This window comes from Eumetopias jubatus, unplaced genomic scaffold (genome assembly GCF_037043125.1).
Source record: "Eumetopias jubatus isolate StellerSeaLion01/CBP00866 unplaced genomic scaffold, mEumJub1_p1.0 scaffold_14, whole genome shotgun sequence".
NCBI classification, from domain to species: domain Eukaryota; kingdom Metazoa; phylum Chordata; class Mammalia; order Carnivora; family Otariidae; genus Eumetopias; species Eumetopias jubatus.
The window spans coordinates 71,589,082-71,606,083 of NW_028274820.1; the positions used below are offsets into that span (position 1 = coordinate 71,589,082).

General features: G+C 39.4%; 2 protein-coding genes across 8 annotated transcripts in view; one reads left to right on the forward strand and one right to left on the reverse strand.

Moving 5' to 3' along the window:
- DOCK4 (dedicator of cytokinesis 4) overlaps positions 1–17,002 on the reverse strand; it is a 421,803-nt gene that overhangs the window by 314,156 nt on the left and 90,645 nt on the right. The gene's annotated exons all lie outside the window — the stretch shown is intronic.
- On the forward strand, positions 15,302–15,660 carry LOC114210556 (thymosin beta-15A). The gene has a single exon (XM_088018327.1). It carries the CDS (start codon positions 15,368–15,370, stop codon positions 15,503–15,505), a length of 138 nt encoding a protein of 45 aa, XP_087874453.1. The 5' UTR covers positions 15,302–15,367; the 3' UTR covers positions 15,506–15,660.

Sequence of the window (17,002 nt, forward strand, 5' to 3'; positions counted from 1 at the left end):
AGCAATATGGCACATCTGAGCATACAAATGAGCTCATCATGTCAACAAGTCAATGGCATGAGGGGGGATAAAAAAACAGCAGCAGGGGAGGGAAGGACAATAATAAATAAAAAACTTAAGAGACCCAATAATCACTGCAAAATGTGAACTCTGTTTAGATCCTAAACTGGAGCAGAAGCAAATCCTTGAGATTACCAGAAATACGGACTGGCTGTTAATATTAACTTTTGAAAATACTGTCTCCATTATATTAGGTGTAATGATTAAATGATAATTACTTTTTAAAACTTTTTAAAACTAGTCCTTCTCAGTTGGAAATGCATACTGAAGAATTTTGAGGCAAAATAACATCCTATCTAGGATTTAACTTACAATTCTTCAGAAAGGGGGGGGGGAAGGGGGGGGAAATTTGCCAATTAAGATTGACAAAATGTGTATAATTCCTCAAGTTCAGAAAACACATGCAGGTATTTTATACTACCTTTGTATACATAGATGTTCAAGTTTCTATAATAAATTTGGGCGGAAAGTGAACTCAAGAAAAACTAACACACCATAGCTAATGCCCTTTTAGATATGGGGACTATTAGTAATGCTTCAGTTAATGTTTCTCTTGCCTATCTCTCTCTTTCCTTTTTCTTTATTTTGAAAATTGTAGTTTTGTGTTAAATAAGTTTGAGAGAAGTTGTGTTCTCTACAACATGAGAGTCAATAAAACTAAAAAAAAATAGAACTTAAAGCACCAAAATTCATTCATTCAATAGTTGTTGAATCGCTACTTCTCCTCACCAGGCAAAAACTCAAGGCTGTGGGGACAGAGCAGATTCAAAGACAGAGGTGCCTCTTGTTAAAACAGTGGTTGCTAAAAATCTGGCAAATGTCAGCTTCCCCATTACAATCAGAAATAAGGATGTGGTAACAGATGCAATTTCCCAAATCAACTTTGGCATGTAAAATGTCAATAAAACCCAGCTCCAAAGTCACATCTAACTGATCTTGACACGGTTTATGCTGAGCCCAGGCCACCCTGCCCAAGCTCATTAATTGTTAACTGTGAAGCACATGCAGGGGAATTAAATAGTATTCAAAGATTAGAATGGGGTTTTGTCACAGTTTACATGGTCAATAGCACCAGGAAAAGAAAAGCAAAAGCACTCGGGACGATTGGAATACTCCACCCCCACCCCCACCACCCCTGGAGGGAAAAAAAAAAAAAAAATCAGGAAAGGACATAATTTCAGTGAGTTAACAATGCGTGCTAAACCCTTTGCAAGAAGGAAGAAAAGTCAGAAAAATAAAGAGGAAACCCTCAGGATTCTCAGTTCTACATTTTGTCACCGGGACTGTGACAAGCCATTTCGTCTTTTGGGTTCCAAGATGCCAATTGAGATGATGTCAGTTTCCAGTGCGGATCCCTCTTTTCAATGGCAAATTTCCACCCATTCATTTTCCTACCTCGAGGGATGATGTTAATACAGGCAGGATACCCTAATGGTTAACATTGCCCATTCTAGAGCTGGATGGCCTGAGACTGTCCTAGCTCTGCCAATGAGTTGCTCTGTGATCTTAGGAAGATTCCTTAACCTCTCTGTCCCAGTTTCCTCATCTATAAAATGGGAATAATACTAGTATCTACCACTTAGGGTAACTGAAAGGATTAAAAAAAGTAATCCATTTAAAGAGCTTAACATAAGAGGCTCTTAACTACAGAGAAGGGCTGCTAGAGGGGAGGTGGATGGGGGAATGGGCGAGATGGGTGATGGGGATTAAGGAGGGCACTTGTTGGGATGAGCACTGGGTGTTATATGGAAGTGATGAATCACTAAATTCTACTCCTGGAACCAATACTACACTATATGTTAACTTAAATTTAAATAAAATAAAATAATAATAAAGAGCTTACAGTGACACTTGGTAAGTACTCAATAGTGCTTGTTATATATGTTGTCAATGTAAAAGACACACTGGATTCTGAATTTTCTTCTAAAAAAAAGAATATATAACATCTCAATTTTTATGCTGTTACATATTCAAAGGCTATATTTTGAGGAAATATTGAGTTAAATAAAATATTACCAGAATTAATTTCACCTTTTTCCTTTTATTACTTTTGTAACTTTTTAGTGTGCCTACTGGAAAATTTAAAATAGTATGTGTGACTGACATATTGGACAGGGCTACTCTAGAAGGCTGATCTCTGGACTACAGACCCATCACTTTTCCTCCTTTCCAGAGTCACAGATTAGATTTGTTGAATTTAAGAACACCTGTGCTACAGATGATCAATAAGACAATCTCCACCCCCGCCAACCCTCCAGGCCTAAAGAAAGCAGAAGAGATTCACAAGGGTATTTCTCAGGTCTTTCTTTACCTGGAGAAGAAGACTGTACCCATTTAAGCCCCTCCAGTTAACAACGCACGTGCCACTGAGGTTTGAAATGAATGGTATAGTCCATACATGACACCTAGAATCTTCCCTGTGCCTTCTGAAGGCATCAAGAACTGAAAAGCAACAAACTTGTGTAGTCCATTTTATAAACTTGTTCTCTCTTCTGGAGTATCATGGAGCAATCGAATAAGTCTGTCTCCCCTTTTGACCACATCAGCAAGCCACACTGCATTCTGTCCTAGGTGTGATGTTCTCACTGACTCACAAAACCACCAAACATTCAGGTGAGCACTCCACAAGCAAACTATTAAAGGTTTTCCTGTGTCATGAATAGAGTCAAGGCCCACTCTCAGCTCCGCTAACACCACACCCTCACCAAGGCCGGTTATGCAGGAACAGTGATAAATGAAGATGCTAGGGACTGCATGAACTATTTCTTGCCTAACACACTATAAATATTCACCCTGTGCCTCACCTTCATCCACCAAAGGAGTATACATGCCACACTGGTCTGTCATTTGTGAGGAAATAAATGAACATTTATTGTCTACCATGTATGAAGCATTACTTTAGGGGGTGCACGTTTTATTTCTTCATCCCCGCAACAACCCTCTGAGGTATTTTACACTTTCCAACAGATAAAGATGCTGAAATCCAATTATGTGCCTATAAAACGGCTCTCTGAAGATCTGACGTGTGCACTTTTGATCTCAAAGTTCAGAGAACTCTAGCCAAAGAAGTGACGGCCTCTGTCTACCTCAACGGGGAGAATCCGCACTCCCGCTTGTCCTTGGACCTGCCTAAGGACTTTGGGCCCCAAGCATCTTCAAATCTCTTCAAAACAACATCTGAAAGCACTCTAAGTGAAAAAACAGTTTCTCCAAAGGATATTGCACTGTGAAACAGCTCAAGATGACCTTGCCTCAAAGAAACCACGATTTGCATTAAACTTCCTTGCCTTTCTTTTTTAACATGTCCGAGAGGCAACGGTGGATCAGAAAGCCATGATCACTATTCCAGTTTTGAAATTGCACTGGCCTCCTTTGGAATAAAATGCACAGACAGCAGGCTCTGGGTACCAATAAATTACACGCACCCCCCACCCCCCCGCAAACTTCAGGATGTCAGAGAGGTGCTGTGCTCTCAGTAGGCATTTGGGAGAAGGTGGAACAGAATGCTGAAATCCCTACCAGCCTAGAAACTCAAGGTGTCCTGAGGAATCAAAACTCCAGGTTAATGACAAAGGATTTACCGTTCCTATCTTTCCCATATAGGCATTATTATGGAAGATTTGGGCACTTGTGGAGATAATTACAATGGGAAGACAGAAAAGAAAGTAACCCGAATGTGGTGAAAGTATGCTGCTGCATTCTTAAATAGGCAGATAGTTACACTGTTGCTTCAAAGGACGTAAGTGGGTACAATATTATCCAGGAGTTGCTTACTGGTCACAGATCTTAATAAACATTAAGTGCTTCTTATCCTCTGTGCTTTCTCCCAATGCCCCCTCCACCTCCTACTCCCCACAAACCACTGTTCTTACTAACACCATAATGAATTCTCTCAGGGCAACTAACTTGTTAAAAGTATCATCACTTAAGCTGGTCTACAACCATCATTAATCTTCACAGAAATAACCTACTACTTAATATTGCTGGTTAAATTAAAAGTCATCATACATTTCAAAAGAGGAGAAAAACATATTAATATTACCACTCTGGACTCTGGTGGTGACTGCCCTCCTGGCTGATTCCTGTGCACCAATAATTCTAAGAAGCAAGTCTAAGAAGCAATTCTAAGAAGCAAGTTTAACCTGTTTTAAACATCACTGCAGTAGAGCTGATAGTCTGCAAAGATGTTGTTTCTTTTAAATGAGAAACATGGTATAAGCAAACCTACCATTCTGTAAGGAAACTCTTATTACTGTAATACTTCACCTCAAAGACTAGTGCAAAAAAAAACCAGTGATTTTGATCCTAATTTTTAAAGAACAGAACATCCGATGGCCACCTCGTATGAAATTAGCTTTATAAAGCTTGCCTTCACAAAAAAAAATTAACAGCTTCCAGAAATATAAGGGAAAATCAAAGAAAAAACACAAAACTGTCTAAAATGGTTATTGTTAAAAATTTTTTTAAAGATTTTATTTTTATTTATTAGAGAGAGAATATGTGCAGGGGAGGGGCAGGGGGAAGAACAGAGGGGAGCAAGAGAAGGAGACTCCCTGCTGAGCAGGAAGCCCTACCTGGGCTCCATCCCAGGATCCTGAGATCATGACCTGAGCCGAAGGCAGAAGGCAGATGCTTAACCGAATGAACCACCCAGGCGCCCTGGTTATTGCTGAAATTTAAAAATTGTAAATTTAGTTTCTATCTCAGAAAAACATACCGAGCCTAGGTATTATAAGACTATTTCATTTACATGAAGTAAGTAGAAAAACATACTGAAGTACCGGCAACTGACTAGAAAATATTTATATAAAAATATACATCAACAGTTTCTTTCAAAAGCATATTCATGCCATCTTTCTATTTTAAAAAATTGTAATTCATTTACTTCCACTAAAATAATATGCTCCTTACTTCAGTAACACTGGTCTGTTGTAGGTTAAATTAATGGTCATCACAAGGAGAAAAAAAAAATGCAATATTATCAGGTCAAAGCTCAGGAATGAGCCACAGGGAATTTTCTTTTGTGACAGAGTGACAAGCTATATAGATGAAGGGAGATATGAGAAATAAAACTGCATTTCAGCAAGGCCCATTCCTCCTCACCTGAAAGCCTTATCAAATGCAGATAATTTTAAGTCAAAACATCTTCCAAAGATTTCGAGTTTACACCTGGAGATTCTCTAATCTTTATCAGTACTACAACTTAGAAAAGGACACTTGGCAAATTACACCAGCTTCGTTGTAGCTAACTTGAAAGACAGAAACATGACAATTGTCTATTAAAATAAAACATATATAGGGATTTAAAATGTATATGATACTCTGAAATGAATAGCACATTATGTGTTAATTGAATTAAAATTAAAATAAAAAATGTATATAATAGAAAATGGTAGAATCAACAACAAAGAAAGTTCTAAAGCTGAAAAAGAACCAACTCTTAACAGTGTATTTCAGTGATCTTAACAGGAACTGTATTATGAACTTTTCACAGCAAAAGAATAATTTGCAGTCCTAAAAATAAAAAAAATCCCTCTATTTACTATTGATCAGCCTTCCACTTGTATATGGCAAAAGTTAGGCTTATTTTATACAGAACAAGGACAAGATGGAGTCAAAGAAGGCAATATAATAAGAAAACAATACTGAATTACTAGAAATGGACAAAGACTTTGCAGTTCCTAAAGGAATATAAAAGGTTTACAAGGAAAGCAATGGGGGAAGGTAAGGGATTTCAACTGCTTTAAGAAATACTTAGTTTAGATTCACTTTAAAATCAAAGGAGAAACAGTGAATAGGAGACAAAAGGGAGTCAAACCCCAACATTCATTAATTCATTCATTCATTTACTTATTTTAAGAGGGAGGCGGGGAGGGACCTGGGGAGAGGGAGAGAGAGAATCTTAGGCAGGCTCCACACCCAGTGGATTGACTCCCAACCCTGAGATCATGACCCGAGTCAAAATCAAGTCAGATGCTTAACCAACTGAACCACCCAGGTGTCCCAAAACCCAACATTTTAATCTCTTAAGAGACAGAATATATTATTAAGTGACCCAAGACATTTCTTGAAATAATTTGGCTCCATGAATCCTATGAATAAAGAATTCAGCAAATATTTCACAGAAGTCTTTTTTCTCCTAATTGCTCCGGTGATAACCCCACCAACAAAGAGCTTCATTCTTTCTAAAACATGCATAATAACTTGAAATACTTTTATAAAGTTCACTGAAGTAGAGAGGGCCAAAATAAATGCAAGAAATTTTAAGAAACAAACCATGAAACAAAAATATTTCACCAAATTCCCTGAAGAAGACTGAATAATCAAGTTTCATGAATTTAGGTGTAACCAGAAGTGAAAAAGCATGGGTATAATTAGGTCTCTCTGAGCAAGTTCTACAATTAGATAAAATTATGTCTGTGTGTGTGTAACTGGGGGAGGGGGGCATTCTTTATCGCATCATGTATCATGTACTAATTTTGTTCTCTCAACTAATTACGTGGCTCTAGAAATTGGTATCAGGTCTCACTTGCCTCTTTGTCACAACACAAAGCATTGCCTTTATACATTTGGTGCTCAATAAATGTTTATTCAGACACAAGGAATTCTAATGCTTTTGAATTCTACTTAGTAGCCAAGACAATATTAAATGTCAATGAGGTACTCCAGAGTGAGTGAGATTTGGTGTTGGCCAAACCCAAAGACTAAGATGTAGCTGATTAGTAAAGTTCCCAGTGAGATGATCCAGAAAGACATAAGCCAAGACAGCACAGAGGTGAGCAACTGGGCATCCCAACAATGGATCACAGGGCACAGCACTGGGGAATGCAAGAACAGAAAGTCAACTGGTGTCACAACATATATGCAAGTAGTCTGTGTAAGGGAGGCAGAGTAGCAGGGTCTCAAGGGCAGGATTCAGTCTTGGGGTGGGGGGGTGAGTGTCTGTCTATAGAAAGCAGGGCACCAATACAGAATAAATGAAATGCCGATCAGATGGAGCGCACCAAGGCAGGGCATGAGAATGGAACCCAGGACCTGGTGACCACAACTGGAGCAAATTCTTGTCCAAAGGAAAAGAGAAGAAGCTGAATGAATAGAACCTGAGTAACCAATCACAAAAGAACAAGTAGTAGAAGACTTCTGGTATTAAGTCATCAAACCATCAAATTAAGGATTCTTAAACTTCCTTGGCTGGGAAAAGGATTGGTTCTACAAACTGGGAAAGGTCTAAACATACTAGAAGGTTTGAAAAGCTCTAGGTAAAGGGATGAGGATTCAGGTTGTTCTGTGAGCCTTCTGTAGACTACACATATGTTTTGAACATTATTTTTATAGCGAAAAGCTTAGTCACACACACCTTTGCAGTTCTGTTTGTAGTCATCACGCAAGCGTAAGCACAGACAGAACTTTTTCAAAAGTTCTGGGCCTATTAATTCAAGGCCAGTTGGTACCACCTAAGCTGAGAACAGCTTATTCACAACTTCCTGCATCGGGCTGAGATGCAGGAGGCAGCAGAGAATGTTAGAATGCCAGCCAGAGTAAGCCCCGGTCCGAACACAGAGTTTAGGACACCAGAAGGCTGCCCACAGCAAAGCAGAAATGCCTCAGTGAAGTTCAAGGGATTCCACTGTGGCCTTCAGCACTGAAATTTTGTTATGTAACAGGGCTTTAAATACTCCATACAAATAGTATGCTCTCTCAGGAAATATTTTCTCTTCTTCCGCCCTGCGTCTCAAATGTTTCCATACTGCACAATTATTAGAAATGACTTGAATGTGAGGAAATGCCAAAATTAAAAGGCGTAAGCACTAAAAAACAGAAGGATAACCTACATCCCTCTGCTCAAATTCTCTGAAAATATTCAACTGTTAAAGGAAATTGGACGTTTTTATTCTATAAATTACATATATAATTATATATATAATCCTACATAATTTCCTTTAGTGGTGAATAGTTTAATATATACATATATATGCATATATCACACGATTTGAAAGAAGATAAATACTAGATCCAAATTAACACAGACTGAACTTTAAATAGACCAAGAGACACTTCACAACACCTAAAAAAAAAAAAGTGCATATTAAAATTTCTTTAAAACTTACTATCACCATTTACAGCCTAGAAGGGCAAATAAATAACAGTCCACAGAAATAGCAGACACTAGCCCTGATAACCAGATCTATAGTAGGACCCACCACACACATGCCTCTCTTCAACAGTAGCCCCTTATTCTCTTTAGCAGGAAGAAAATAGTTTATTGTATTCCTAAACACAATCGATAACTATGTACTGACTTGTTTGTTGACTCATTCAATGCCTGCCTGCAACACTTCACTGTAAGTTCCATGAGGTCAAGAAAGGGGATAGTTCTGTTCACCACTAAGCAACTACCCTAGCTCATGGTGGGCATTCATTAAAACTGATAGATGGATTGACTGAATTCATGAACAAACACTACTTTCTTTTAGGTTCATAGACCTTACATCAATCAGAAAAACTTGCCTTTCAAATCAACCAAGTATGAAGTTGTCCCAGAAACCCCATAACATGTGGGTCAAAGGAAAGTCATAGATAGAGCTGAGCTGACAACTGGCGAGACAGACACACAGCAGAAGAAAGAACTACCCCTTCACTCGTACTTAGAAATATAGCTGGTGCTACTGAAGCCGATTAATACATTACTACTGACATGATTATAGGTAAGATATAAAATTAAGAATGAAAAAATAATGAACAGGTTTTATTTTCGTGGAATTATTGCACAAATTAAACACCGATAAATATTTGCAAAACAAGGACTCACAAATAGTATTTTATCCTTTTAATTCTAGGCTATTATAATTTTACAACCGTATCTTTCTTCTTAGACTCCACAAAATAGTTTAACAAAAATAAATTCTGGCACTGAAAATGAGCTGTGTTTCAAGCCTACGTATGCCAAATATCATACCTCTTTCCCACTGTGAATAAGGAACATTATGCATGAAGCATTTCAAATGTTTTGGTATAGTTACAATTCAGGTATTAGTAACTATGTAAAGCAATTGTTAAATTACATATCTCCAAGGAAAAAATTACACATAATTCTACCCAAAGATAAGTGAGTTATCTAACTAGAGAGTGCTCTTTGCTCTATCTACAGCAAGCTCCTTTAAGATCTTGGGCACTCCTGTAAGATTCAATGTAGGATTGCAATGCATCTGGATCCTGGGTTAACACAGTATACCAGGCTATCCACTCCCTTTGGGGTTTGCTTGTTTGTTTAAGGTTTATTTATTTGAGAGAGAGAGCATGAACTGGGGGAGGAGCTGAGGTGGAGGGAGAGAGACAAGCAGACTCCCTGCTGAGCCGGGAGCCCAGATGGGGCTCAATCTCAGGACCCTGAGATCATGACCTGAGCTAAAACCAAGAGTCAGACTCTCAACTAACTGAGCCACCCAAACACCCCTATCCATTCCTTTTGAGAAGAAGATACACAGCAGCTATTCAAAGTCAATTTGTCATCCAACAGAGGCAAGTGGGCATGAATGCTCCAGTATTTTACATAAGCCTCAGGACACCTCCATCTTCCCCCACCAAGCCACCTGAAGAACTGCTTCTTTCTTAGGATTCAGACCAAGGGCCCCATCTTTGCCCCCATCCATTGGGAAAGCCTTGCCACAAAAAAAGAGATAGCTAGTCCCTCCTCTGGACTCCCACTCTACATCCAGGATTGCATATATAAAAGTGCAATGGAATTACTTGTTCACATCTCTCTCTCCCCATTACAATCAGAGCTCAGTGAATTCAAGAACCCCACCACCTTCACTCCCATATCCCCCAGGCCCAGCACATAGTAGACATTCAAATGTTTACCCAAGGCAAAGAGGAGGTCAGCAATTGTGATTACTGAAAGCTAGTGATTTCTTCCTCCCTCCTTCTCTCTTCCTCTCTCTCTCTCTCTCTTTCTCTATGTCTCTGTCTCTCTCTTCCACATGTGATCAGGGCTAAGGGAAGCATTTAAAATAAATTCCACCCTTAAAGAATGGTTTATATACCGAACTCTGATGTTTGAATTCAGACTTAAATAACCAAGTGAACAAAGCAATACTAACAGGTTTCTATGGAACAGCCATTCATCTATTGTAAGAGTCTCCTGGGAACCAAGTTTGGGTGTGTTACAAAAGGACAGGGCGGGGTGACACACACAGTGAGATTTCCAGTTTTGGCACCACTTCTAAAGATGAGAATTATAGTAACAACCCACCAAAAAATGTCATCTACTCAGAATTAACAAGCAATTTTATCACAGGCAGACAGTCCTTCAGAATAAATTCAACTCCACTCTCCCAGTTGAAGGTTTACTATATATTTCACATACTAGTTAAGAAATTCATCCATAATATCACCCTCAAAATGTCTTCTGAATCAAGATGATGGTGACCCTGCCTACGCCACAGCTCTGGTCCCCAGAGGGGTGAAATATCTGCTATAAAGGAGAGAGGCTTGATTTTTACACACGGTTGCTTAGCATCAAGTACTTTTATGTCAAAAGACAAATGGCACCAATAAAACAGCTTATTACAAAGGCTACCAATCAGCGCTAGAAAAGTCATGACCCAGTGCCAACTTCCCAAAGCAATTCTCTCAGTTGAATTTGATATTTATTGTTGTTATGATTTTCCACACAATGAAATCCCTCAGAATCCCTCTCCCTTGGTATTTTTTTAACTCAAATACCTCACTATCCAACCATAACTTTTTTGCCTTTCCCACACTGGCAACTACAATCATTTTTCCTTTTGCCCTCAAATAGATCTATAGTTCATTCCCTACCCTTCTGCCCTCCTTATCCTTCACCCTTCCTTTATTTTTTTTTAATTTTTTATTAATTTGACAGAGAGAGACACAGCGAGAGAGGGAACACAAGCAGGGGGAGTGGAAGAGGGGGAAGCAGGCTTCCCGCCGAGCAGGGAGCCCGATGCGGGGCTGGATCCCAGGACCCTGGGACCATGACCTGAGCCGAAGGCAGACGCTTAACGACTGAGCCACCCAGGCGCCCCACCCTTCCTTTAAATGCTGATGTTCTGAGGCCTTTCCTGAGATTCACACACACCCACATCCACACCCACACACCCACACCCCCCACACACACACAGAGTGGATCTGTCCCTTCTACTCCCAAACTCCTTACTCTGTGGTTTATGTATCTATCTTCCACTGCCAGGCTGAGGTTTTTGAGGACAGGAAATATCCTTGACCACAACACCTAATTGATAGCAGGTCTCACTAAATATGAGACTAGTGACTAAGCAAATGAGAAACTGTTATGTGGGTAAGGAAGAAAAAGAAAACTAGAAACACTGTGATTTCTGAAAACAAGCATAGCATAGTGGTTAAGAGAAAAGACTCCAGGGGCGCCTGGGTGGCTCAGTCGTTAAGTGTCTGCCTTCAGCTCAGGTCATGATCCCAGGGTCCTGGGATCGAGTCCCGCATCGGGCTCCCTGCTTGGCAGGAAGCCTGCTTCTCCCTCACCCACTCCCCCTGCTTGTGTTCCCTCTCTCGCTGTGTCTCTCTCTATCAAATAAATAAATAAAATCTTTTAAAAAAAAAAGAGAGAAAAGACTCCAGAGCAAACTGCCAGGGTTCAAATCACAGCCCTGCCATTCTGCAGTTGTACGGCCTTCGGAAAGGGACCTACCTTATGAAATGTTCTGAGGAACAATGGAGTTAATGTCTGTCAAACACTTAGAAAAGTGTCTTTAAACATTCCAAACACTTTGAGTATTGGAAATTAATGTTTACACAGTGAACTGGCCTCTAAGAATTCTGGTTAATCTAATAAAAACTTTTAATAAAATATATTTTTTCTTTTTTTTTTTTGAGTTTTCTTACTGAAAGGAAGCCAACTCATAGATGCCTTGACCTCTGCCTCTGGTAATGCTGACTTGTATACATGTCTGCCTTTACTTGTTATAACAAAGAATTCATTTCAAGTATCTACAAATTCAACTCAACTTAAATGAACACTTCCATTTATAAAACTTATAAATTATACCCATTTTTCCCCAAACAGTGTTTTAGGAAAAGAACACATGATTAGTTTTTTAAATTGTTAGATCAAAATCCCCAAACTTGGAGAACACATGGGAAAAACAAAGCATAATTTTTCTAACAAAACTGTAGGTGCAGAGGTACTGAAAGATGAATGGGAACTTGAGGCTAGAGAAGTCACACCCACAAATTCACAGCCCCAGGCTCATGGGAGCCATGTGGAAAAGCCCAAAGGACCACCCCCTGGCCTCAGCAGGAAGCCTACTTACCCAGGGGAATCAGACCTACAGAATATTTGGTCATGGCCCTTAAAACCAAAGGTTGAGTCTTAGGGCAGGATAGACTGGTAAAAGATGACCTATATAGGATGTAAAAAATGATAAACCCATGACTGCTCTGGCCCTAAGAAAAGTCCCCAACAATCTTACCCTTTTTCGGAGACCCAGGACCCATCTTACCTATCCCTCTGGGCCACAGTGCCCACTCTCCAAGGACCACCTGACCAGCCTGAGCTTTCTTGCTCAGCCTACTGCACCCCATGCTCTATTCTCCCCTCCCTACTGAGGCCAGTGTTGCAGGGCAGGCTCTCCAGGAAAATTCAATCTGAATTTTTCCTAGAATTGCAGTCATTAGAGAACAGGGGTTAGGTAGGTTAATGCTCTCTCCATCTTATAATGATACTTCCACAACAGATGTGTTATTGCTACTGTGTGCTCTGGAATATGAATCATACCATGCAGCAATTATTACTGAATTACTTTTAAGTACACCACTGAAACAGAATGCCTCATTAACCAAGCCATGCTCTCTCCATTTGCGAACTAATCATTAGAGTAGGGCACTCTAAGAAGAAGTGGGGGAAAAATTCCCAACTCAGAACCTTTACAGCTTTTTTTGCACATAATTGCAGGCTGTGGCTTGTGAAATGTGGCTCACTGATTGCAAGGGAAGCACCCAAACTCAATATTAACCTTGACTTTTTACCAAACTCTGAGAATCAGTCATCAGAAGAAATCTGCTTTTTCCCCCTATACTGGACAGCGTAATTTAGAATGGACAAGTGTAAAATACCACTGCTTAGGAGAAAAATATCCAAATGACCTCCTGTGTTTTAGATTTTTGCTAAGGAATGTATGAAGAATATAAAAACTAGAAGGCAGAAGTTTCAAAATGCTTATAATATGGTGGGGAGAACAGAGTAAAAGGTAAGTTTAGATCTAAATAAGGTAGTAGATAATTAACCCAAGGTGTGATACCAATAATCAGCAGTAAATGGGCTTATTTACTAAACAAGGGTGAGATCAGTAATGCTGGAGGTGGTAGGTGCAAGACTAACCATTAGGAATCAAGAAAGGGATTAAAGCATTATTTAAATTATCCCTTAGAAGTGAGCTTAATAATCTTCTGGGAGCATTAAAAAATGGGAAAATACTTGCCATTATCAGAAACATGTCAGAGATCATATGGGGGACATTATTCTGATTTTATATCCAAGAAGAAAAACTCTTAGTCCCTATCACCTTGGATGCTGATCTGAAACATGTTTAGGTTAACTCAAAGGTGACAGAATCCTGTTATTTTTCCTTATTTACTAGCTTTGATTTATTTTCAGTCTTTCTCTAAATAAGTTATAGGAAATCACAATAAAGAACATAGCATTAAGTTTAGAAAAACAAATTGAAAAATTAATATGAAAATCTAAAACTCTGCTAATATAAAACAGATATTTAAAAAAAAAAGTAGACACCTACCATAATGGTATATAGGACCTCTTTGTATTATTTTTACAACTTCTTACTAAATGTATAATTATCTAAAAATATTTTTTAAAATCATCATGAGAACAAAATCAAAATGCAAACATTATAACTGCATGAGTTAACTTGAATAACTATGGCAAAGTTTAAAATTTGGTAGGAAGCTTCCTTGAAGCAAAGGCATAAAGCCACCAAATTCTAAAAGAAATTTCTCCTAAGCTTTATGGTTATATGAAGGATGGGAAAACCGGTAATGAACACTGGACTCCACAGCAGATTCTGTTTGGCAGTTCCCAGACGCTATGGTCTGAATGTTTGTGTCTCTGCAGAATTCAAATATTGAATCCTAATCCCCAAGATGATGGTATTAGGAGGTTATTAAGTCGAGAGCAGAGCCCTAATGAGTGAGATCAGCGCCCTTATAAGAGAGGCCACAGAAAATCCTCTTGTTCTACCATGTGGGGGAACAGCGAGAAGATAATTGTCTATGAATCAGAAAGTGGGCATCACCAGACACGGATTCTGCTAGCACCTTGGTCTTGTACTTCCCAGCCTCCAGAACTGTAAGCAATTAATGTTTGTTGTTTATAAACCACCCAGTTTCTGGTATTTCTTTACAGCAGTCTGGTCAGTTAAGACATGTATCCAGTCTTTGGCAAGAGGAGATCCTAACATTCAGGTACAGCACTGGGAGGTGGCCATGAAACCCGAAAAGAACCTGGTACCTCGAGGTGCACATGGATACAAGTCCTTCAGGCACAGTGAATGCCCCTTTCTTTTAGGCAGGTTTCTGATCAAAGCTGTTTGCCAGAAAGGCTGAGGTTACACTCTAATCTGCTCCCCGGGACTGACGTTCCCAACTGCTGATGAGGACAACTCTAAAACACCAAAGATCAGACCAGCAGACAGCAGAGCAGAACCTGGAGAGTCAAGTTGAGATATTTAACCAGATCTTTCCAAGCCAAGCACAGACACAGAGGGGGTTGCCGAGGCGGCTGTGGGCCAAACAAGACATCCTCTTGGACATCAGCAAAGATTTTCCCCTGACATTAAGATGTGTATTTGACAGAGCTTCTAGGTATCAGCACATTGGAGGATGGCAGAAATGCTCTGAATCTCTTAAGTTTTCAAAATGGGAATAACTAGCTTCTTAGTCTAACCAGTGATAATTTTTAAAGTATTTCCAAGGAATATCTAATTCCCAGGAGCATGGCTTTCTGATAAGGCCTTTGATGTCACTAACCCCAGAAAACTGAATGAATTGGTGAGTTACACCCAAGCATTATTCAACATTTGCCAACTGAATGCAGAGAATGACTGCCCAAGGGCAGTTAAGATTCATGTGTGGATTTAAAAGGTATATTAAGTTCTATTTTGACTCCTGTTTTCACCTTGAGTTTGTAAGAATGAGAAAGGATGTATGCAGAACGTCGTCCTGTGTGTGGAGTGGCGTTGGTCCAGCCGTTGGCCTTTCACCCGTCTTCAAGCCATCAGTCTTTCTTTTAGTCAAGATGAGTGATAAGCCAGATTTGTCTGAAGTGGAGAAGTTTGACAGGTCAAAACTGAAGAAAACTAATACTAAAGAAAAAAATACTCTTCCCTCAAAGGAAACTATCCAGCAGGAGAAAGAGTGTGTTCAAACTTCCTAAGATGGGAATCTCCTCCCACAAGCAGTTTTCAACAATGCCTGAGTGTCTAGGTTTGGGGCTTGTTTTTTTGTAAACCTATGTGCTTGTAGAGATTTTAGGCACCTTCTGATGCTTCACACCCATACTCCCTGGCTAAGATGTCAGGAGTAGCCAATGTTCCCTTACGTTCATTTTTAAACTTTCCATTGATGCATAAACTCCAGCTGGCAGATGTTGTCCATAATCCCACCATTGATGACCTTTGTGTGTGATGTTCTTCTACCCCCTACAGGATAAGCTACTTTTCACCTTCTACAATGGGTGTCTCCATTGCTCCATAATCTTCATGAAGGGGCATGGGTTTGCAGATTTTCACAGTTTATTTTCATTTCTAATGTGGCAATAAAATAATAAATCAAATCAGAAAAAAAGAAAGGATGTATGCAAAATGAGCATTACTTAAGTCTGAAGGAAAAAGAAGAGTAACATATTATTCTGGCAATGTTTTTTTTTTTTTTTTTTTAATTACTTGGCAGCATTTTGCCAAATCCATAAAGAAATCTTAAGTACCATGTTTTGGCCATAGATCATTTCCATAGAGCCTAATAACTACACTAAATTTTTGAACAGTTGATTTAATTAAAATTAAATTCAACAGATATTTACTGACCATTTATTATGTATGAGGCATTAAACTAAGACCTGATAAGCCCACTGATACAAGGCTCTATCTTCAAATACCTCACAATCAAATCAGGGAAAGGAAAAAGAAGGCACATAATATGTATAAATAGCCACCGTTTTGGACTGAATTGGTTCCCTCCTCTCCCCCACAAAAAATTAATATACTTAATTCCTAACCCCCAGTACCTTAGAATATGGCTGTATTTGGAGACAGCCTTCAAAGAGTTTACTACAGTTAAATGAGGCCATATGGATGGGCCCTTGTCCAATCTGGCTGGTGACCTTCTAAGAAGAGGAAGAGATACCAGGGAGATATGTGAGGCCATATGCGGACATGAAGAGAAGTCACTAGTCAAAGAGAGAGGCCTCACGAGAAACCAAACCTGGTGACATCTTAATCGTGGACTTCCAGCCTCCAGAACTGTGAAAAAAACAAATTTCTGTTGTTTAAGTGACTCGGTCTATGGTATTTTGTTATAGTAGCCCTAGCAGACTAACACAGCTACTCTCTGGGGGAAGTAATGATACATACCATAAAAGGAAAGTTGTATTTTATTTTATTTAATCAAAGGAATCAAGAACGACTTCATGGAAGTAGCCTAGGATGGATGCAAGGAGTTCTGAAAAAAATGAAGGTGCGGGAAGAGTGGGGAAAGAAATCATTGCAGGAATGAGCCAAGATCACAGGGTGGGCAAGGAGTAGAATATCTGGCAAGCAGCCAGTTGCCCAGTTGGGTGACGTCCTCACTTCCCATAACCAAGGAAGTAAGATCCTATTAAAGTCATATAGCAAGGGCTTTGAATGTCAGCATGAGGAATTTATCCCGAATTTGG